Consider the following 22,152-nt stretch of genomic DNA (forward strand, 5'->3'; position numbering starts at 1 on the left):
TCTTTCTCTCGCTCTCTTCTTGGGCTCGATTACAAACGCAGCCGGAATGGAGTCGGGTGAAGGTTTGCACAGTGGCGTGAGAAGGCCTCGTCTCGCATGATGGTTCGACCTCTGGCGGGTCAGTTCGGCCGGATGAGAGGGCGAAGCAGGCGTCAACGACTTTTTGCGCATGGAGCGGAGAGCGGCGCATGTCGGTGCTGTTGGTGTTCGGCTCGCGGCAATACCCCGGAAGGCCCGACAAAGGCAGCTCCGAGCTGGACACACACTGGGACGGATACAGACATATTTGACTGGCTTGGCTTACAAACATGCCTTCGCTTATCGATAGTGGATGATCCAGCGCATCTTATCGATATCCTTCTGCATGCTGCCTTATCTTATCTGCGCATCGACTTTTGAGCTCGCCCGCTTGAAAAAGTCCCTTGGTGTGTCGCAGCGCAGCGGGGGGGAGCACCGCGCCAAAGCGCCTATCACAGCAACCACAAATATTTCTTCCTCTCAGGTCAGGTCACTTTGCCGCACTACCCATTGTCAACTTTAGGGCGTGATTTCAGGTACCTGCATCGTCGCCTCGTCGCCTCGTCTATCTGAGCCCTGCCTTTCCCCATTTGCCAGGGTCTCTTTCTATCATACATTACCTTCATCGCGTCGAACACCCCGAGGTTGACCTTCTCAGCCACAACATACCCAACGAAACTACCTACCCCTCCACCAACGAAGCAACCGCCATCATGACCGAGCCTCCTGCGAAGAAGAAGTGCCTCGGCGTCGACTGCCCGAACGACGCCGGCACCCTGCAATGCCCGACATGCTTGAAGCTGGGTGTCAAGGACAGCTTCTTCTGTTCGCAGGATTGCTTCAAGAAGAACTGGGTAAGCGATGACCATACCGCCGTGCAACTGCCACGGGCGCCATGGCGACAGCTACTGATCCTCCCTCGCAGGGCAACCACAAGTCGATGCACAAGACAGAAACGAGTATTTTGCACCATGTCCTCCCGCCCAAGGTCGTATCTAAACCAGATCCAGAGACAGGTGTCTTCAACCCGTTCCCGACGTACCCTTTCACCGGTCCCCTGCGCCCCGTCTACCCTCTCTCGGAGCGCCGTGTCGTCCCCAAGCACATCCCCCACCCGGACTGGTGGAAAGATGGCATTCCCAAGTACCCCCGGAGCATCCTCAACCGGAACAAGATCGACGTTCTCGACGCCAAGGGCATCGCCGGCATGCGCAAGGTCTGTCGCCTGGCGCGTGAGGTCCTCGACATTGCTGCCGCCGCCGTCAAGCCCGGTATCACGACCGACCACATTGACGAGATTGTGCACAACGCTTGCATCGAGCGTAATGTGAGTTTTGCTATGCTGCGCCAGGCTATGCTGCGTGTGTGCGCGCGTGTTTGCGCTGGGCTGGGGTGATGAACAAGCTGACGAGAACGAACCCGCAGGCGTACCCCTCTCCCCTGAATTACAACCACTTCCCCAAGTCGGTATGCACATCGCTGAACGAAGTCATTTGCCATGGAATCCCCGACCAGCGGGTCCTTCTGGACGGCGACATTCTCAACATCGACGTTACGCTTTACTTTGAAGGTTACCACGGCGACCTGAACGAGACGTACTACGTTGGCGACCGTGCCAAGGCGGACCCTGACTCTGTCAGAGTCGTCGAGGCGGCGCGCGACTGCCTCGACGCGGCCATCGCCGCCGTCAAGCCCGGAACACTCATCCGCGAGTTCGGCAACATCATCGAGAAGCTGGCCAAGGAGAGGAACTGCAGCGTCATCCGTACGTACTGCGGCCACGGCATCAACTCGCTGTTCCACTGCCCCCCCAACGTCCCGCACTACGCCAAGAACAAGACGGTTGGAGAGTGCAAGCCTGGCATGACCTTCACCATCGAGCCGATGATCGCTCTCGGCAAGTACCGCGACGTCACGTGGCCCGACAACTGGACCAGCACGACGATTGACGGCAAGAAGACTGCGCAGTTTGGTAAGTGGCATCCTTTTGTTCCGTTGAGAACGCACCGGTTGCGATAATTTGACCGACGGGCTGACACCAATCCGCAGAGCACACTCTTCTCGTGACGGAGGACGGAGTCGAGGTCCTCACGGCGAGGACCGCCAACTCGCCAGGCGGCAAGATCCCCATGCCCGGCGCCAACGGCGAGACGAACGGCACCACGGCATAAAGGATGAAATTTACATGAAAGACAGGGCATTAGGTGAGAGGTAAGCGTCGTCGAGTTTATGAAGAAGGAAGGAAAAAGTTCACGGGCAGTTGCGAATTCATTGGGCGAGCACAGGTCAGAAATGCAGTCAATGAATGAGCAGGCGTTGCTCGAGCATAACGGACGTGCATTGGTTGAATCGGGCGAGGAAGGGGAGACTCGGCTTAGCATGGCTGAAGACGAGACGGCCGTCGAATATCAGCACATTAGAATCCCAACATGTCAGCAGGGGCCACGTGAGGCTTTTCGCTCGAGGAGGGCCATTTGGGGGGTTGATCTGAGGGTACCCTGTCCCTTGCAGTCTGCAGATCGGAAGGGAGGCGAGGCGTGACGGCTGTCAGAAGAGGTGAAAGAAGAGAGCCGGGGGCATCCCGAGTCGCGCGCGTTGCCGACATGTGCCTGCGAAGAAAGGGGGGCTTCGTCATCCGAGCAAGCAGCGTTCATGTCAACTTTGAACACATTTTGCATGTGGCATGGAGGCGATTATCTGTACCAAGCGTGTGCGTTAATCCGTACTCGGATCGGACTGCACTGCTGGCATTCGTTGAAACCGTTGGAAGTCGTTAGAAGATGGAAACGGATCCAGCCCCCCAGCCACCCCGAGCAATGAGAGAGCGACGGATGCGGGCTCGGAGCCTCAATAGCGGCCTGACAGTTGACAGCCGGGTTCTGGCATCGAGGAACCCCCGGGCGAAAAAAAGGGCCCATAGGCGGGTTCAGGGCTGTTTTGTTTGCCCTCTCACCCTCTCGCTCCACTCAGCCCTCACGCATGTGCCATTGAGTGCGCAGTGTGGCTGAGGTAATGGGGTCTGGACTTGGAGATGCGAACCAGGGAAGAAACATGATGGGACTCGCCAACCGGAGCGCGATAAAACTCTTGCTGGGGACGGTCATGGAGCAAGAGAGAATACGTACCTCGCACCGTCCAAGTGGGAATAGACGGGCCTGCACTAAACCCTTCAGGGTCTCCCAGAACCCCGGGCACAGCGCCTGACTGGCTGGGACACCGGTGACGGTGGACATCGTTGGCAGAGACGGGGGGAGGAGTGGAGGGGAGAGAGGGGGATTGGACGGGGGGCGGCGGCGAGAGGGATTGCGGCGCTGTTGGACGGCGGCGGGAGGAGGATTTCATCATCAGTGGTGTAAAGCCCCGTAACCCACCCTCCCGATTTTCCACGACCTGAGGTGGACTCGCTAAAGCCGCGACCGCTTGCGCTACGTACCCCCCAAAGACCAAGAAACCAACGAGCCTCCCGCACCGGACTGGAACCACGACTCAACATCACCACCACCGCTGCACACATCTTTCTCTCTCTGTGTCCTCTCTCCCTCTCTCCTCACCCACCTTCTCGCACTGCTCAAGGCCCTATCGATCGACCACCAGTGGAAATTTTCTGCACGTGTCGTCTTGCTCCAAGCTCCCAACTTTTCAACACAACCTCCTCAACTACAACAACAGATAATCTAGCAGCTAGCCACGCTCACCTTCCTCCGACCTTACATCACCCCAGTGACGTCGAGGCATTCCATCCAGTCCGCGCCTCGCCGCACATACTCCCAGACTCGAGCACCAAACGCAGCCTCGCGAACCCTAGCCCCCCTCAACCGACAACAGCAACAGCAATAACATCACTCTCCTCGTGTGCTGCTGTCGCAACTCTCTAGTTCAACTCCACCCGAAAACCCTCTCGACAGAACGAGTTCGCGCAGCTCGCTGCCACCGCCGTTAAAATGTCAGGCGAAGCATGGTTGTTCCTCTTCGCGGTGTTGGTCAACGCCGTCAACCTGTTCCTGCAGGTCTTCTTCACCATCATGTACAGCGATCTGGAATGGTATGTATTCTCTTCCTCGTCCTGCTCCTGCTCATGGTCCTGTCCCGTGCAGGGCTGCACCGCACCGTGTCCAGCTCGCCTGCAGCAAGCACAATGCACACCGGCTTTCTCGTGCTCAGACGTGCTCAGCTGAGCTGTCTGTCTTTTTATGGTTGTTTTTTTGGCGATGCCGCTGGTGCTGCCGCCGCTGGTGCCGCTGCCGCGGGTTGCCCGTGCTCGTCGTCCCATGAGCTCCATGTCCGTGATGAGATTGATGCTAACGGACGTCTCTGCAGCGACTACATCAACCCCATTGACCTCTGCAACCGCCTCAACACGTACATCATCCCCGAAGCTGCCGTCCATGGATTCCTCACCTTTATGTTCCTGATCAACGGATACTGGGTGCCGCTTATCCTGAACCTGCCGCTCCTCGCCTACAACATCAAGAAGTAGCTTCACCCCCAGCCAACCCACTGCCACAAGAGCGGATGCTGACCGTGACCTAGGATCTTCGACAACACCCACTTGCTGGATGCCACCGAGATCTTCCGCAAGCTGAACGTGCACAAGAAGGTAACGACGACTGCCTGTTCCCGACTCACGGCTCACCGTAGCTAACGCGTGCGCAGGAATCCTTTGTCAAGCTCGGCTTCCACCTCATCATGTTCTTCTTCTACCTCTACAGCATGATTGTCGCCCTCATCCGCGACGAGTCGTCCTAATCGCTAGATGCCATCCCTGCGCGCAACAACGGGACGGAACTCGAGTATATACATCACCATGCCACGTGGACAAGAAGAAAAACCGACTGGGCGCCGAAGCTTTCACTCTCTAGGACGGTGCACTCACGGGGGCTAGACAACCTGAGGGCCCAGGGGCGGGCAAATACTAGACATGGGGTTGGGGAGGCAAAGAGTGCTGCCATGATACCAGAATGCGGGGTGCTTGGTTTGGTCGGTTGACTTAGGGGGATGTGGCGCTGATTCGTTTTCGGTCCCCCTTCCCCCGAACCACGGGCAAGAGGTTTTTCGGTGTCTCTGTTTGGAATCTGATGATGATGAAGAATGGGAAAGCAACCATGACACGACGGGAGGCGGTACGAAGGAACGGAAACGAAGAGAACGAGACGGCGGAGCGGGTTTACGATGCGAAAAGGCCAATACCTTGGTTTTTTTAAGCTTGATATTGCTGCCAGGCCGGCTGGTTCTGGGAGCGGTGGGCTGCGATAATTGAGTAATGACAGATGTATCATGTGTGAATAGCACCATAGACGAGGTTGTTCTTATTGTTTCTCTCGCCGTCGTGACTTATGGCTACGGTCAAATTCGTTGCAAGATCACCGACGAGGTTCTAGCATGGCTCATTGATCATGTTTGGTGGCCAAAGCTGTGTTCTGTGTTCTGCGAGCTTCCTTTCTGAGCTGCAAACTGCATAGCAGTGCCGTACCTCGGCAGAGCTTCCAATTTGGTGAGTGGTGGTGTTGCTGCTGCCAGTGCCCACCCGCTGTAAGTAGGCACTTTGCCCACTACAGCTACAGAGCACCAGGCGAGGGTACGTACAGGGGATGTCGATCCTGACATCAGATCACGTGATACAGACATTTGCAGTCGCGACTCTGTGACAAGCACCATCGCGATCACCAAGAGTCAACTTCCACGGCGGCATACGACACCTACCTACCCCTTGGTCCCTGCGTTGCCAACTCCCTCGCTACAGACGACAACATCCAGGATGTCGGGCTTCGGAGAGTACCCGCCCAACATGGCGCCGCAGGATGCGCTCATCGTGCGGCAAGAAGCAGAGCCCGACCACGCCGTCGTCCCCTACACGGGCGAGGATCTCGCTCGCCCCAAAGTCGGCCCCGCGAATCCCTTCAAGGACGAGACGGTTACTCTGAAGCGCAAGAATGTGCTCACAGGAATGGCCGAGGAGACGTACATCTCGGAACACACCTTCCGCAGCAAACACCGCGCCATCGAGAGGAAAGGCGGCCCGGAGCGCGAGTACCAGACGGGCGCTGCTGTCAAGGAGGAGAACGCGCGCATCCGCTCGGCGCGCGAGGGCAAGGGCGACGCCACCGTGGTCGAGGGTGATGGCGCCTACGTCGGGCCCTGGGCGCGGTACAGGCGCGACGAGTACGAGGTCGTGCGGGAAGGCGACGAGCTGGCAAGCGACGAGGAGTACGAGGAGGTGACGGATCCGGAGGACGACGACGTCGTTGAGAGCGGCACCGTGCTGCGCGCCCCCGAGGCGGCGCTGGCTAGGCGGAAGGAGGTCGAGGAGATGGGCGAGGAGACGACGACGTTCCACGGCGCAGAGGAGACAGACTACCAGGGCCGCACCTACATGCACGTGCCGCAAGACCTCGACGTCGATCTGCGCAAGGAGCCCGGCAGCTTCACCAACTACATCCCCAAGAAGCAGATCCATACGTGGCGCGGCCACACGAAAGCCGTCACGGCGCTGCGCTTCTTCCCGGCGTCGGGCCACCTGCTACTGTCGGCGTCGGCCGACTCGACCGTCAAGATCTGGGACGTCTACCACGACCGCGGCCTGCTGCGCACCTACTCGGGCCACGCCAAGGCCGTCTCGGACGCGACGTTCAACAACACCGGCACGCAGTTCCTGTCGGCCAGCTTCGACCGGCAGATCAAGCTGTGGGACACGGAGACGGGCACGTGCCTGAGCCGCTTCTCGACCGGCAAGACGCCCCACGTCGTGCGCTTCAACCCGTCGCCCGAGCACGCCCACGAGTTCGTCGCCGGCATGTCGGACAAGAAGATTGTGCAGTGGGACACGCGCGCCGGCAACGAGATTGTGCAGGAATACGGTGCGTCATCGACCTCTTCCTTTTTCTCCCACGATACTCCTCTACCTTCCTCTCCCTTTCTCTTTCTCTCTCTCTCCCCCTTCCAGATGCTAACATTCGATAGACCACCATCTCGCAGCCATCAACACTATCACCTTTGTCGACGAGGGCCGGCGCTTCATGACGACGTCCGACGACAAGTCGCTGCGCGCGTGGGACTACAACATCCCAGTCCCCATCAAGTACATCGCCGAGCCCTACATGTACCCGATGACGCGGGCGGCGCCGCACCCGAGCGGCAAGTACGTGGCCTTCCAGTCGTCGGACAACCAGATCGTCGTGTACGGGGCCAACGACAAGTTCCGGCAGAACCGCAAGAAGTCGTACCGGGGCCACAACAACGCCGGCACGGCCATCGACGTCAGCGTGAGCCCGGACGGGCAGTTTCTGGCCAGCGGCGACACGCAGGGGTTCGTGTGCTTCTGGGACTGGAAGACGTGCAAGATGTACCACAAGCTCAAGGCCGGCGACCAGGCCGTCACCTGCGTCGCGTGGCACCCGCAGGAGACGAGCAAGTTCGCGTCGGCCGGCGCCGAGGGTGACATCCGGTACTGGGACTGATTTTTGTCGTTGATCATCAGGTGGTTTGGGGAGGCTTGTTGTATTGTATGGAGTGCATTGCTTGGCGTTGGGAACGGGAATCAAAATGGTGTTGTCCGGAGCCTGATGCTCCCGGCTTGTTGATCTATCTGATTATCTTTGCCATGACTCCCGCCGCCTGTGCCCGGGATATGTACACCAAATGCAGGGTGGAAACTCACTCATCCGTCACGATGTATCCATCACTCAACGATGGCCGATCTCACCGCTCTCTCGAGAGACTCCCAAGCCTGCAGACGCCGTATCACCGAAGGAGTTCAGTAATGCTCTCGAGAATCAAGGCTTGTCTAAATTCGGCAACCCGGAGAAATACCTTGCCAAGCAAGACACGACCACACCTTCACAGACACCCCTGGGGGGGGGGGGGGACATCGCCTTGAGGTACATGCATCGAAGGCATCCGAACACGCCAGTCACAATGCGGCTTGGTACGGGCATTAGTGTGCGCCATTCCCACGGGTTAGTTGGCTTTGGCCCAACCGATCTGCCTACGGCCAAAGCCGGGGGAACCAGGGGGAGGGGGGGATTGGGGTCTAGCCGGACGGGAACGAGTTCCAATGTGGCCGCTTACATTGCTACCCCAACTGTTTTATTTTATTTTGCGTCCTAATGCAATGCGTGTCTCACTGCGTTCACTCTCGCATCGTACGTGACGGAAGGAAAAATTCCAGGACATCACATGGTTCGGACTGGATTTCCTCATTCGTGCCTGTAGATATCTAGGCGCGTCGACCTGTCCACCCCTCATTCTTCTCTGCTCGATCATCACCACTTCTCTGGTGTGTTGAACTAGCGTGCCGCGGGGGGGTGTTGTTTTCTACTCAATCAACAAACAAATCATGGACTCGGCATACTGGGACGTCTTCCCTGACGCGGAGGACGCGGATATCAGCGACGACGATGACGATGACAACAACGGCGACGAGACGGACGTCGAGAGCTCGTGCTCACCGGACCTCGCGATCCCCTGCGCCAAGTGTAGATACAGAGACCGGCTGTGCAGGCGGTGCAGGGAGAGGCAGCGCCAACAGCAGCAACAACAGAGCCATGCGCCACTGAGGCGGTTGCGGAGTTCGTCTCTCGAACTCGTCTGCTTTCCCGAACCCGCCACCTCCCCGGCGCCAGCGACGGCGAACCGCCTCGAGACGACAACGCCCGAGGCCACGATCCCAGAGGTCGTGTTCCAGCAGCCGCCTATCTCGGACGACGGGTTCGAGGCCGAGTCCGCGCTGGGGACGACGGCGCAGAAGAACGGGCTCTCGGCGGCGTACGCGCCCTCGCCCTCGTGGATGTCGACGTACTCGTCCTCGACCTGCGCGACGACGTACACGACGACGCTCGAGCGCTCGCGGCGGGACGGGGACGCGGAGTGGTACGGCGACTCCTGGTTGGACGTGAGGGGCCGCGGGCCGCCGTATCCCCGGCTCCCGAGGACTTCGAGGCGGGACGCCGGGGCGAGGTCCGGCGGGTGGGGCGGGTGGGGCCGACGGTCGATGGGGTCGGGGACGGCATTCGGGTGGGACGTGTGGGGGGTCGAGAGCGGGGGCTACTTCGTCCTCGAGGGGGCGCGGTGGGGAGAGCAGAGGGCCGCCGCGGCGCCGCCGGGGCGGAAGAGGGCTGGCGAGGCCGTCGCGGGGAGGGGGAGGAGGCAGGGGCGGAGACGGTGGGCCGAGTTCGGGTATCACCACCCCCTACCCGAGGCCGCCGGGGCGAGGCCGTTGCCGCTCGTGGACCCGCCGACGCCGGTATACATGCGCGACATCCTCGGGATGGGTGCCGGGGCGGCGCTGTTGTCGGCGCCGTACGTGTCGGGTGCGGGACACGCGAGGGCTGTGTATTCGAGGGCGTATATCCGGGGCACCGGGTCCGCGAGGGGCGTCTGGGGGTCGTTTGCGCCCAGGGACGAGGGCGTGGGCGGCCTCTTGGGGGTCCTGTGGCGGGAAGGCGTCTGGAAGGGCGTCTTGGGGTGTCTGGATGGCGTGTTTGGGCTCGTGAGGGCGGGCGGTGGTGGTGGTGGTGGTGGTAGGGGATCGGATGATGTGGATTAGACGATGCATTTGGTTCACATTCACGGGGACTCTGGGTTAGGGGTTTTTATTTACTTAATTTTTTAGCAATGGCATGTCTATGTTTCGCGTTCATGATGCCGGAAACACCCCCGTTTCTATGAAACGTTCTTAATACAGTCTATCTGGATGCTGTGTGTGTTGTCTCAACGGTGAACCTTGGACGAGCTGCTGCTTTCGCCGCCCGATCCTGAAGTGGCCCCCGCCGTGGTCGCCTCTCGATGGTTAGACCTAGACACGCCCTTCCGCTGTTCAGTAGTCGAACTCGTCCTCGTCGGGCGGGGGAAGCCTGTCCGTAGGCTGGGCCAGGGGCGCGACAGGAGCAAGACCTGCAGGGGCCGGAGGCGCCCCCTGGCTGCTCGGCCGAGTCTTCGACTTGGAGGCGGCCTTTTTCTTGGTCGTCTTCTTGGGCACCGCCGCCGCCTTGGTCTTCTTGGGTGCGACCTTTGCTTTCTTCTTCTCCGGCTCCTGGTCGTCCTCGTCGTCGTCGTTGTCGTCGGGGTCTGTGTCGTCTCCTCTCCGCCTCTTGAGGATGATCTTGGGAGCGGTCTTGGGAGCGGTCTTGGAATCGGTGTTGGGCGGCGCCTCGGAAGTCGTCTTTGACGACGTCGACTCTGATGTAGCCTGGGGAGCGGCGGCCGTGGTGGCGCCCTTGTCGTTCTTGGTGCCAGTCTGTGACCTCGTATTTGCCCTGTTCCGTCGGGGCGCCTTCTCCTCCTCGTCTCCATCGTCCTCCGCCTTTCGCTTCTCGTTCTTGGGCAAAACAACCTCAGGTCTCGCTTTTCCTGTTCGATGATCCTCCTTCTCGCCCTCCCCGCGTTCCTGGTCTTTGGCTCTCTGGTATTCGCTGACCTTGAGCAGGATCTTGGGCGCAGGCTTTGCGGTACCAGTGGTCTTTGCCTTGTCCTTCCCCTTTGACTTCTTCGCGTTCGTTGCCTTCGGCTTCGGCCCAGATTCCTGGTCCTCCCCTTCGACTTTGTTGCCACTGTTATTCTTCTGCTTCTTCCCTCCCTTCCCGCTCTTCTTTTGTCTGTCATTCTCGTCGTTCTCGTCGTCGTCGTCGTCGTCGGCTTCAAGCTCTCCGGACTTCCTCTTCGCGGGGATAGTCGACGTTGGGCCGGACACGGGAGGCCCAAGGGAGCGTATGCCTCCATTCCCGCCCATGTTGTTAATGCCCGCCGCGCCGCTACCGCTCCCGGTACCGGGCAATCCCCCTTCTCTACGGCTGCTGCGAGTGCTCCTGGGACCCCACACGCCCACAAGCCGGCTGGGGCTCCTTCTCCCGCCCCAGTATCCCTCGCTCCAAGGGGGAAACAGCCCGGCGGCCGGGTCCGCGGGCCGCGGGGGAGCCGACTGTGACCTCTCGGGCGCGTTCAGGTGGAGGCAGTACTCGATGTCGGCGAGACGTCGGTCCAGCCGCTGCTGCTGCGAGGCGAGGACCATCTGCTGCTCGCTCAGGTTGTCCTGCGCCACCTCGTAGCCGTCCTGCCGCTGCGCCAGGCTCCGCTGGTTCTGCTGCCCTTCGTCTTCCTCGTCGCCGTCGTCGCCGTCGTCGTCGATGCTGCCGACGTAGGTCTCGAGGTCGTTGACCCTCGCGTTCAAGTGGTTGCGCGCGCGGAACATGTCGACGATGCTGCGGCGCATCGTTCCTTGGGTGTTTTCAAGGCTGATTTTTAGGGTCGTCAAGAGTTCTTCGTACTTGCGGAGCTTGTCGTTCTCCTCCTCTTCCTTGTCCTTCTCCTCCTCCTCCTCCTCCAATTTTCTAATTGGGTGCTTTCCCTGTGCTTTTTTGGACAGCTTCTTCTTTTTCGGTGCCTTGGGTCGGAGACGCGGGGCTTCGTCGTCACCATCGTCGTCGTCCCTCTCGATGCTGGGGATGAGTCCACGCGTGCTTCCACTTAGGTCGATAGCTATGTCTCTGGCCGGATCATCATTGAAGGGAGAGGGGTTCTTGATGCGTGCCATCTTGTCGTCCAACAAGGAGTTGGCTTTGGGGTGCATCTCGAGGAAGGATGGAGGAGGGTTCGGGACGGAAAAATAAGAAACTGAGTTGATGTGCTCGGTGGCGCCGGTTCCAGTCAGACGTTGATTTAGCTATTTAACCTTGATGGATGCAAGTGAGTTCGAGTGGTCGAGTAAGCAGTGGATGGAGAGTGATAGAAAGATGTTTTGCTTAGGAATGGCGAACGAAACTGTGCCCTGAAACTCGACCTTAGCACATTATGTATGCATGCCTCTCCCCGCCTGGCTGTGTGTTCTGGATCGTGTTGTTCATTCAAGTCTTTCAACATTTGAGAAAACACTACCATTGTTGACATGGTTATCCACAGCTTTGTCTCTCTGCTTTTTCCGATACATGATCCAAAAGGGTTCTATTGCCCCAAAGTTTCGAAGAAGAAGAAGAATGCCTCACTGGGTGGACTGTCGAAGACATGGTTTTGATTGCCACCTTGCTGCCTCCTGTTCAAGTTGAACGATGTTTCCGCAGCAGGAAGTCCGCGGGATACAAAGAAACAGAGACACTGAGTTTCCAAGTCAGGCATTGTAAGCTATCTGACATGTTGTCTTTGTCGTCTCTCAGCCCGGACTTACTTTTTGACCAGTTGCGTCAGTGCTGCCTCTGCATGTAGACACACCCTGCTGCTTCAAGCATCGTCGTCCGCCTTTGATCGGACAGGCGTCAGGACCATAAGGTCGATCAGAGAATAGGCAATCTCTGCTGCGGCCAGAACGGTGGTCTCGCCGTTGTTGTCGTACGCGGGCGCAACCTCCACGACGTCTGCGCCGACTATCGACAACCCTTCGAGGCCGTCGAGAACGGTGAGGAGCTCTCGCGTCGACCAGCCCCCCGGCTCAGCCGTCCCCGTGGCTGCAAACCATCAGCAAAATGTTCAGTCGGCGGTCTCATTTGCCAACGTCTAATTACCTGGGGCATATGCCGGGTCAAGGACGTCGATGTCGACACTGACGTAGACCCTGGAGTCGCCGACGCGCTCCTTAATCTTCGAGATGACGCCATGGGCGCCAAACTTGTCCAGGTCACGGGCGGTGACGATTTCGAACCCGCAACGGACGTCGTTTCTCAGGTCGCCTTTCCGCCTGACCAAGGGGGCCCGGATGCCGGCGTGGATGGAGTTGTTCAAAATCAAGTGCTGCAACCGTCAGCTTTTGAGAGAGGTGTCTCGTAAGAACAATCGTATAGGTACCTCTTCGTGGGCGATGTGGAGGAATGTCCCATGGTTCAGTCCTCTGACGAAATTAGCTTGGAAGACGACTCAACAGCCGGTGTGGCTCGGGTCATTACTTACGCATACTCGGATATTCCGCCTCCTGGAGAAGAAAAATGACCTTCTCAGCATATTGCTCGCCCAAGTTAACACCACCCCTGGGGAACTTACCGAGAACTGCAGGGTCCCAGGTATCTGAGGACAAATGTCAGCATCGGCAGTCGGTTCAACATGACAAGATGACGAACCGATATGGCTATCGAAGTGAATGACGGCAACAGGGCCCCATCTCCGGTAGGTTGACCGAAGCGCAGACAAGGTCGTGGTGTGGTCGCCTCCCAGAGTAAGTATCCTTGGCGTCGACGAAACGCTCGAGTTTGCCGCTGCTCGACCAGAGATGACCTATTCATAGTTAGCCTTCCCCCAGGGCATGGCTTCGAGGGGCGGTCCCAACGGTGTGGGCTTTGTCGAGCCTCTTTAGCGATGCCGTGTTGTCCAGCCACGTGAGCCGCGCATCGCCGCAGTCCACCACGGTTGCCCAGTCTTGCAATGGGTTTCTACCTATGGCTTCACGGGTTAGGAAACGGACTGCGCATGATCAATCCCTGGAGGGCGGCGTGCCTGTATAGATGCTCCATTCCCCAGGGCCCTTCCGTTGGCTACCTGTCCGTATAGCTGGAGGGCCAAACCGCGCTCCTGGACGGCCGGTCGTTGTCTTCCACATTCATTTAGATGAGCATACAACCACTTGGGGGTGGTTAAAGACGGCGGTACTGACAGTGTCGTGAGAGGCGCCGAAGATGGCAATGTCGTACTTGTGATCCCTGGTGTCTTGGTCGGAGAAGCAGTCCACGAATGGGAGGTTCGCAAACGTCCTCAGCCCAGCAAACGAACTAGCTCCGAACGTGCCAATCTCATCATCGTTCTCGAGGCCGATCGGTATCTGGTTGCCCCGAGGAGACTCAACATTGCCGAATGCTGAGTGGGGGAGCTTCCAAGCAGCGCCGGTGGTGTTTGGAAGGCATAGTAGAATGACTGTCAGGAACCGCATCGTTTCAGGACCCGAAGGGCTTCAATATTCCTTTTCAATCACTTGATGAAAGCCTTGCTTCGGTGGTTCGTCACGGAATGAATGCATGCCAGCAACGCACCACCACTCGAGTTCGGCGGTGTGGCAGAGCGACGGGGGGGAGCTGGACGTGTGAATCGGGGATCCCGAGATGGTCCGGGCTTGAGCTGGAATCCTACGTCATCTCACATCAAGCTACCTACTACCTCCTACCAACCTACCTATCCGCTGTCTGCCGGCTGGTCGGGGGAGAAGAGGCCGAGTATGAGCACTCAATTAGAACATTTTTGAGGAGCCATACCACATCAAGAGAGGAAAGGGACCCCATCATAGCAAACATCCATTCCTGGCTGGCCCTGGGAAGCATGAAGGAATGATTGCAAAGATCATGCAGCTCTCGGGTCTTCAAGCTGCGTCTCTCACCCTCGGTTATCTATCCCCAATCTTTTTGATGTCGCACGTATACTCGGATACTTATCTATCTATGCAATACCTACCTACCTACCTAGGCAATGTAGGCACCGTAGACAAGGCATGTAAGCGGGAGCTTTGCTCTTTCTGCTTGCCGTAGATGGCAGGAACCGGGAGTGAGTCAGCTGGCGGCCAACCGGAATGTTTCGGATACCTGTTCTTTCTCTCTTCACGTAAAGTAACATCGACCTTGCCTTGAAGATAATCAGCCTCGTTCCTTCCCGGAACAGATAGACACCTAATGCTTACCTGGTACATAAGATACCTACCTACCCCACCAGGTATTCATGTTTTCGGGTGACTTCTTCCCTAGTCAACTCACATCCACCAACATCTCCCTCGCGACACCATCGCCCGCATCCATACCCTGCATCTCGTTCGCACCCTGTCATGGTATGGTGGCAGCAAACGCCTGATCGACGACACCTTTCTTCCTATTAGCCTCGATGTACAGCATCTCTACTTGAATAAACTACTTCTCCCACTACAATAGATATACCTACGCATTTTCCAATCCAGGGTAATGAGCCGCCGCCCTCGACAGAAGCCCCGAAGGCGAGTGCGATTCTGCCAGGGCGATCACGACGGTGCCGTCGACGATGATGATGAGGCCGAAGAAGGCCCCCCGAGGCCACTCCCGAATCACGACTACAAGGCCATTTACAAATGGTGGAACGACGAGTACAGACTAGTCGCAGTCTGCATCACCGGCGCCATTGTCCTCGGCATCATCTTCGGGAGATTCGACAAGCAGGTTGTCCCACAGCTCAAGGGCGGTATCGATTTCGACGTCGTCATTGTCGCCATGTTCACCTGCGTCCGTGTGGCCATGAGCGGCATCGTCGAGTCGTCCATCAGCCAAGCTGCTTGGATTTGGGTTTCCGAGGCACGCCAGCGCCGTACCAACAACATGCGCGCCAGACTCGAGGACTTCAAGATCTACGACGAGGCTTCGCGCGGGCTCTAGGGAAGCCTGTGTCTCCTATGGCGCCTGAGGGGAAGGTGAACATCCCCCAGCCGGCTTTCCACGCCTCACGGTCGGTCTTAGTGATGCTAACCAAAGAGTTGACAGACATCTTGCCTGCATTGGTGCTCTGATCGTGGTCTTAACTCACGGACTCGAAGCCTCCTCCCAGCAGCTCTACCGGTACGAGGGCCGACCGATGCTGGCAAACGATTCCGACGATCCCCCAATCCCAGCACCCCCGAGAAGCGACCTGTAGGACTACACGGTGTCTCGGGGCCTGGACCCGCGTAAGTGTGCCCGCCGCTACCTACCGTGTGATGCAACCACTTCTTAACGTCCCCAAGGTCCTGCTCTCAACGTGTCAACCAAAGCTGCCGTCTACAGAGGCATCCTGTCTGCCGATATAACGCAGCTCGACGTGGAATGTCCCTCCACCAATTGCTCGTGGCCCATCATGCCAACTATCGCGGTCTGCGGGGACTGCAACCCATTGTTAGTCAGAACCATGTGCACCGACAAGTCGCAGACATGCCAGTACAGCTTACCTTCGGGCACTACCGTCGACATCGGCCAGAATGCGCCGCCGACCGAGCGGTTTCGGACGGCAACGGTGCCGGGAATCTACCACCGGCTCAACTCCACAAGTCAGACCTACATCTCGGTATTTGACGTCCTCTGGGTCATGAAGACTAGGAAGGAAACAAAGACGATCGCCCAGGAATGCGCGCTGTGGTTTTGCATGATGAGCTACAACATCACAGTCACCGAGAGCCGCACCAGTCAGACAGTAACCAACGTCTGGAACAAGACGCAGTTCGCGACGAGCAACAGCGCACACAATGACGAGTATGTCTTCGTCGACATCCCAACAGACATGAATGTCCCACACGAGGCCAGATACAGCATCTCCAGAAAGGCGCTCGCGGCATTGCGGAGATTCGTCGATCCGCTGGTCCAGGGAACGTACGAGAAGCAATACACCATCATCAACTTCTCGTCGGACTGGATCGAAGGCGTCTACAACGCGCGACGTAACCTACCATCGTGGGTTTCCCAATTCAGCCTCAGCCTAACGAACGAGGTGCGGCTCCACGGGCAAGTTCGTGACAAGCAACGGCACCAATACGGCGGACGGGCCTACACGATGGCACAGATGATCATCGTTGAGTGGAAATGGCTGCTGTTTCCTACAGGCCTGATCATCTTCAGCATCTACTACCTCTTCCACACAATCATCAGCGGCGCCCGCGACGGCATATCGGTGTGGAAGAGTGATTCGTTGCCAATGTTGTTCTGTCGAATTGACGCGTCGATTCTCGCGAGGGTCGGAGATGGCATGGATGTCCCCAACGGACTGGACGATGCCGTCGGCGACGTGAAGGTGTGTCTGTTGAGGGAAGACGACGGCGATTGGGTCTTCAAGCCGATCGAGAGCGAGGAATCGTCATCGGAATCCGAATCGGACTGAGAAGTCCAACCCTCGTGGCAAATCCCGCCAACGACGGACAACCTGAATGCATTTGATATACATCATCCCATCCTACAAGGAACAGACGATTTGTGCGAGGACTCCGGAAAGGCAGCAACCACCAACCTTGAAATTCCGCGTTCCTGTGCACCCCCCCCTGACGTTTTGGGGCGGAAATACTCCGAAGAGCTAGGGCTCACCGTTCACTGATGACGCTAATGACTCGACATGCAGCGTGCATTGGGGATGAATTGCTCACGTCTGGTTCGTCTGCAGCGCCGAGCTGGCGTGGAGCTTGCAGGGATGCCAAAGCGCGGGGACTCGGCAGGCTTCGTCGGCAAACAGGTCTCCTGACTCTCTTTTGCCATGTCAAAGTCGGCAGTGTGCCTCGGCTCTCTCTACTTTCTGCTGCGGGCCTGTAACACAGCTGCATATGTCCTTGTCGCCAGAGACGACCTCCGAACTCGTTGCCTTTTAAGTTGATTACAGATCATTAGTGTTTTGCCAAGCAGGCGGGCCGGACGAGTCAGAGGGAATGAGCGAGAGAAAGAGAGAGCGAAAGAGAGGCAGAGGGAGGCAGACGCCCAATTCCGACCATTCCGAAGCACCTTGTTGGTCAAGCTCCAGTGCTGTAAGATACTATGCCAACTTGGGCTTGAGCTCCGTGTCGTGTCCACCGACGATGCTCTCCCCAGACATGTAGCGTCAACGGATCGTCAACGGCTCCAGCTGCGGCTCCAAACCCCAGAATTCAACTCCACAGGGTTGATCAGTTTCCCAGGAGTTGTTCCTCTCCCCTCTTCCCCACACCCCGCAAAGCGTTCCCGTCTCCCGTCGTCATTCCTGGATCTATCTGGATTTGGGGTTCTCGCTCAGCTTTTTTTCAACTCGTTTCGCGTCAACTTGTCGCGTCCTCGGCCTCCATAGACGAGCTTCACCTCGGCCCAATCCCCTGTGCCTGCGGATCTCAAGGGACCACCAACCGGCCTCTTATCCTCGGTTCTACTCTGTCTGCTTTTTGGTTTTCGACAATGGCATCCACCGAAACGGTACAACCTGAAGGCCCCAAGATCAACTCTCAATCTGAAGGCCCCAAGACCAAACCTCAGAACAAGGTCCGCAAGCGCGCTCCCAAGGCATGCCTTTCATGTCGCGCTCGGAAAGTGAGATGCGATGTGTCCCAACGTGGTCGTCCATGCATGAACTGCTACCTCGACAGTGAGACCTGTGTTGTGACTGGACGCGCTTCAAGATTGTGAGTTCATGTATCCTTCCTCGCGACCGTCACGGAGGCAGACACTGACCGTCGACTTAGTCGCAGAGCACAACAACGAGAAGGCGCCGAAGACCCACAACCTTCGTGTCCTCCGTACGATACAGACAATGGAGACCAGCTTCACCTCGTCAACCTTGCTCCGCCGTCAGCCGGCGACTCTCGGCCAGTACCTTCCAACGAGTTCAACGGTCAGTCCCAATCTTGCGATCACTCACACACCGGCGACGACATCCCGATATCCACGCCCACTGCGCCGCCAAAGAGCCCGGTAGCAAACGACACGAACAGCCATCGTCATCCTCATCAACAACAACGCAATCAGCAGCAGCAACAGCAACAGCAGCAACAACACAATCATCATGACCACGCTAAGCAAGCTCATTTTGAAACGTCACCAACTATATCGGCGGGCACGTATGAAACACCCTGGTTCGCTCCTGTAACGTTGAACAACCCAGTTATTTCGTCACCATGGGCTGCTGGACAGCAAAATAGTCTGGGCATAGATGTCACCTACTCATTCTACCCGTTTCTCTCTCTGGGCAACCTGCACGGAATCCCGCCGCAAGATGTCAACTACTTGGAGCTCCAGGGGTGCTTGCGGATACCAACGCGCACAATACTCGACGAGTTTGTGCAGCAGTACTTTCTTCACGTCCATCCGCTGCTCCCCATGCTCAACGAGGGCGACTTTTGGGACGTGTATTGTTTGAATCCCAACGGCTATGTGCCGAATGAAAAGTTGTCGCTGCTTGTCTTCCAGGCAATGCTATTCTCTTCTTGTAATGTAAGTTGCTCGGTTGATCCATCGCTGACTTCGTCTTGTTGACATTCAATCACCTCCAGTTTGTTTCCAGGCAGACCATCAAAACGCTTGGCTTTCCCAGCATCCGCGCCGCTCGGGCAGCATTTTACCGGCGTGCAAAGCTCCTCTACGACCTCGAGTCCGAATCTTCCCCTCTCGCCATCTCACAGTCTGCTCTCCTTCTCTCCTTCTGGTCTTCTCCCACATCTCCGGCCTTCCGCAAATCGAACACGGCCTGGCTTTCCATCGCGATCCAGAACGCCAAGATGGTTGAGGCACACCACTACGCGACCCGCACAGCGCCGCCCAAGAAGCGCAACCTTCTCAAGCGGCTCTGGTGGTGCTGCATCATCCGTGATCGCATCGTGGGCCTAGGCTTGCGTCGTAGTTTGCAAATCACACGGGGCCATTTCAATTTTGACTCGGATGAGATGCTCGGGTTTTCCGACTTGTCGGATGAGCTCGAGCGGAGCCGGGTGTACAACCCGGGCACGAAGCGGTGCTTGGCCGAGATCTTGGAGCAGCTGGTTCAGCTTTGCATCGTACTCACCGATATTCTCATTCTTGTGTTCCCGCTGGATGATCGCCCGGGCTGGGGTCGGGAGATGCACGCCGACGAGCAGGATAAGGTCCGCGGGTGTAAGGTTGCGCTGCGAGGGTGGTACAAAGGCGCCACCCTGCGATTCCCCATGTTCGGAGGTGGCTCCGCCGCGAGGATGAAGTCTCCCGGAAACGAGTTCCAGCACGATTCCGTCATCTTGTACACCAACTTGATGTACATGTACTATCAGTAAGTCAGCCTCTCCCCACAAGGCCTTATCGACGACTCCTAACCTCATTTCCCAGCTCCTCTCGAGTCGTTCTTAGCCACCATGAAGTCCTTCATCTCGCCATCACCGCAGCTGCGCCGTCCTTCAACGCGATCCCCACCTCGGACCTTGTCATCATTGGAGAGAACCGACACGAGCTCCAGGACGCCGCGTCTGGAGTCACCGAGTGTCTAAAAGAACTCATTCATCTCCGCCTCGCCCGTTGGCTCCCGATTAGTGCCGTTGCGTGTACAGCGTTGCCGTTGGTCTTGCACATCCTTGACGTGAAGCTCTCGGCATCGTCGAGATCTTTCGACCCCAATACACAATCCGCGCTCAAGCAGCACCGACTCAACATTCTCATCGAGGCCATGAAGACATACCAGCCCCAGTATGATGGCGTAGACTGGGTGAGCGAAACGATCCGACACATCGTCAACCTTGCGCAGATAGACGCGCCGCCGCCAGGGGAAGCCAAGGACACCAGCGAGGACAGTGCCGTGATCGCAGACTGGACCGACATTCTCGCCTCACAACCGAGTTCTTACCTCCGCCTCGCTCTGACGATGGACCTCTCTCTAAGCAAGGGGCGCCTCCCCGAGGACGGCGACTTTCCTGTCAGCCTCCGCGGGCTCTTTACCGGAGGCTTCAACCCGCTCAAAGCGCTTCTCGAGCGGAAACGAGAAGACAGCAGAAACATGAGCGTGGCTTTGTCTGGGACTGCGGAGTCACTGACAGACTTTGACGCCGCTGCGATGCGTGTGAACCTCTTTCGAATGCAGCCAGGAACAGTGACGACCATTCCCTCAGACGAAGACACTACTTCGCCGTCATCAGCGGGAGGCAATAGCCAGGAAAGCGTGACGGACGACACGTCCCCTCAGACCGCAGGGACAGAATGCCAGTACCCCGCCCACGGCGGCGGAGATGTGGACATGGCGGACCGTCCGCCTTCGGAAGGGATTGATGGTCTGGCGGCCGAGGTCTTGGCGGCATTCCCCCTGGAAGACCAGCCGGCCAGCGTGGACGGGGACTTTGACGGCATGTACTTTGACGGCATGCCTGGGCACGACGGGCCTGCGGGGTGGATCGAGACGGCGTGGAACGAGCTTACGAATGGGCCGGGCGAGGAGAGGGCGGATCGGGATACGGCGCGAGTTTTGCTTGATGCCTTGAAGGAAGGGGACTTTGCGGAGTGTGCAGCGTAGTTTGTCAGAATGAATAACGAACCTATGTCATGACCACCCAGATCTCCCTCCAATTGCGGTCCTGGTGAGAGTAAGCTGCTCAGTTCTGGAGCTTGTGTACAGCATCAAAGTATGATTCCACCCTCAAGACTGTATGGCCTTCTTTACCTTTGATGCGTCATCATTCAGCGGCCCAGGGGTGTGTCTTGACTGAAGATCTGTCCAGGTTTGTTGATGGGATTCCTCCGCCTCTAGAAATGCCATCTTTCTCCACTCTCGCCGTTCCCACCTTTCTTGCCTACTCCAGCCCAAGTTTCCGCTGCACTGTTCTCCAAGGCCGTTTTTGCTGTCGCCGATGTCTCCCCCGACCCCCCCCCCCCCCGCGTGTCCTTCGCAGCTGGAGATAAGCAGCCAGAGGGGAAAAAGGAAAAAGACACAGCGGGTATTTTTTTGACGACAAAACAAAAACATACAACACCAGGTATTCGCTGGTCGTCACCGACCCAACTACTAATCCGGCCCTCACTGGCTTATCTATGGGAGAGCGGACGGGATCCCGAGTTCTCCAGTGGGTATGGTCGTATGTGACAGTTTAGCAGAATGAGGGTGATTATGAAAGACAATGATGAGGGGGGGAGGGGGGTTTGTCTTTGGTAGAAAACTTCACCGCAACATCACGCCGTGTGGTTGCGGAAGACTCCCCTTTTTTTTTTTTTTGCAGTTTCGTTTGGTCGATAATTGAGTGGGCTCTGGGATGTTACGGGCGTCTGATCCCATATCTGAGTGGATAGCATGGCGACTTGTATCCGGGAGCCCGGAGACAGAGAAGGCCACCAGCGCGCGTCGGGAAACTCACAACCAAGACGGGGTCGCACATGGCCCCTACGAATCGGTTCACTATGTCGGTCAAGACACTGCCGTGGCCCTCGTGGGGCTTCTCTTTCTACCCCCCCCCCCATCCCTTGGGTCCCGCTAGTCAAGCTCCCGAGGAAGAAGTCTCCTGCACGAGGAAGACAAAGCTGCCGATCGCCTCTCCACCTCATCGTGAGACGAACTCGATGTTGGACATTTCAACCCCAGAGACTGATGGGAGGTTGGGCCAGTAGTTGTGATACCGGTGTTCCTTACCATTACGGCATTCTGGGGACTTCCAATGACCAGGTCTTACCGTCTAGCGAGACACGCATGTTCAATCCTCCCAGCTCTCAGTGTGCCGAGGAGGCAAGCACGAAGAAAGGACTTGGCCGAAGTCAACCATCCCAAGATTTCTAGCCGATGGCCGCCAAAGTCGGCACA

The 22,152-nt window shown here is 57.7% G+C and overlaps 10 protein-coding genes across 10 annotated transcripts; 6 read left to right on the forward strand and 4 right to left on the reverse strand.

Annotated features, from left to right (window-relative positions):
- Positions 1–731: 731 nt before the first annotated feature.
- Positions 732–2,189, forward strand: CH63R_06286 (methionine aminopeptidase; the record flags this gene model as incomplete). The annotated part of the gene is made up of 4 exons (XM_018301261.1): positions 732–872; positions 944–1,345; positions 1,444–1,990; positions 2,068–2,189. 4 exons carry the CDS (start codon positions 732–734, stop codon positions 2,187–2,189), a joined length of 1,212 nt encoding a protein of 403 aa, XP_018159111.1.
- An 802-nt stretch (positions 2,190–2,991) lies between these two features.
- CH63R_06287 (uncharacterized protein) lies at positions 2,992–3,251 on the reverse strand (the record flags this gene model as incomplete). Its single annotated transcript, XM_018301262.1, has 2 exons — positions 2,992–3,108; positions 3,144–3,251. 2 exons carry the CDS (start codon positions 3,249–3,251, stop codon positions 2,992–2,994), a joined length of 225 nt encoding a protein of 74 aa, XP_018159112.1.
- Positions 3,252–3,959: 708 nt separating this feature from the next.
- Positions 3,960–4,764, forward strand: CH63R_06288 (ER-derived vesicles protein ERV14; the record flags this gene model as incomplete). The annotated part of the gene is made up of 4 exons (XM_018301263.1): positions 3,960–4,060; positions 4,336–4,491; positions 4,549–4,615; positions 4,672–4,764. 4 exons carry the CDS (start codon positions 3,960–3,962, stop codon positions 4,762–4,764), a joined length of 417 nt encoding a protein of 138 aa, XP_018159113.1.
- Positions 4,765–5,773: 1,009 nt separating this feature from the next.
- CH63R_06289 (WD repeat domain-containing protein) lies at positions 5,774–7,472 on the forward strand (the record flags this gene model as incomplete). Its single annotated transcript, XM_018301264.1, has 2 exons — positions 5,774–6,872; positions 6,976–7,472. 2 exons carry the CDS (start codon positions 5,774–5,776, stop codon positions 7,470–7,472), a joined length of 1,596 nt encoding a protein of 531 aa, XP_018159114.1.
- Positions 7,473–8,458: 986 nt separating this feature from the next.
- Positions 8,459–9,568, reverse strand: CH63R_06290 (uncharacterized protein; the record flags this gene model as incomplete). The annotated part of the gene is made up of 2 exons (XM_018301265.1): positions 8,459–9,202; positions 9,263–9,568. The coding sequence occupies 2 exons, from the start codon at positions 9,566–9,568 to the stop codon at positions 8,459–8,461; spliced, it is 1,050 nt and encodes a 349-aa protein (XP_018159115.1).
- A 261-nt stretch (positions 9,569–9,829) lies between these two features.
- Positions 9,830–11,578, reverse strand: CH63R_06291 (uncharacterized protein; the record flags this gene model as incomplete). Its single annotated transcript, XM_018301266.1, has 1 exon — positions 9,830–11,578. The coding sequence occupies one exon, from the start codon at positions 11,576–11,578 to the stop codon at positions 9,830–9,832; it is 1,749 nt and encodes a 582-aa protein (XP_018159116.1).
- Positions 11,579–12,222: 644 nt separating this feature from the next.
- Positions 12,223–13,855, reverse strand: CH63R_06292 (Arginase family protein; the record flags this gene model as incomplete). The annotated part of the gene is made up of 8 exons (XM_018301267.1): positions 12,223–12,446; positions 12,504–12,729; positions 12,784–12,839; positions 12,886–12,999; positions 13,053–13,206; positions 13,259–13,361; positions 13,394–13,551; positions 13,583–13,855. 8 exons carry the CDS (start codon positions 13,853–13,855, stop codon positions 12,223–12,225), a joined length of 1,308 nt encoding a protein of 435 aa, XP_018159117.1.
- Positions 13,856–14,867: 1,012 nt separating this feature from the next.
- On the forward strand, positions 14,868–15,311 carry CH63R_06293 (uncharacterized protein; the record flags this gene model as incomplete). The annotated part of the gene is made up of 1 exon (XM_018301268.1): positions 14,868–15,311. The coding sequence occupies one exon, from the start codon at positions 14,868–14,870 to the stop codon at positions 15,309–15,311; it is 444 nt and encodes a 147-aa protein (XP_018159118.1).
- Positions 15,312–15,816: 505 nt separating this feature from the next.
- Positions 15,817–16,779, forward strand: CH63R_06294 (uncharacterized protein; the record flags this gene model as incomplete). The annotated part of the gene is made up of 1 exon (XM_018301269.1): positions 15,817–16,779. One exon carries the CDS (start codon positions 15,817–15,819, stop codon positions 16,777–16,779), a length of 963 nt encoding a protein of 320 aa, XP_018159119.1.
- Positions 16,780–17,810: 1,031 nt separating this feature from the next.
- Positions 17,811–20,877, forward strand: CH63R_06295 (Fungal specific transcription factor; the record flags this gene model as incomplete). The annotated part of the gene is made up of 4 exons (XM_018301270.1): positions 17,811–18,034; positions 18,095–18,842; positions 18,902–19,650; positions 19,707–20,877. 4 exons carry the CDS (start codon positions 17,811–17,813, stop codon positions 20,875–20,877), a joined length of 2,892 nt encoding a protein of 963 aa, XP_018159120.1.
- Between the last annotated feature and the right edge of the window lie 1,275 nt (positions 20,878–22,152).

This window comes from Colletotrichum higginsianum, chromosome 4, assembly GCF_001672515.1.
Source record: "Colletotrichum higginsianum IMI 349063 chromosome 4, whole genome shotgun sequence".
Taxonomy (NCBI): domain Eukaryota; kingdom Fungi; phylum Ascomycota; class Sordariomycetes; order Glomerellales; family Glomerellaceae; genus Colletotrichum; species Colletotrichum higginsianum.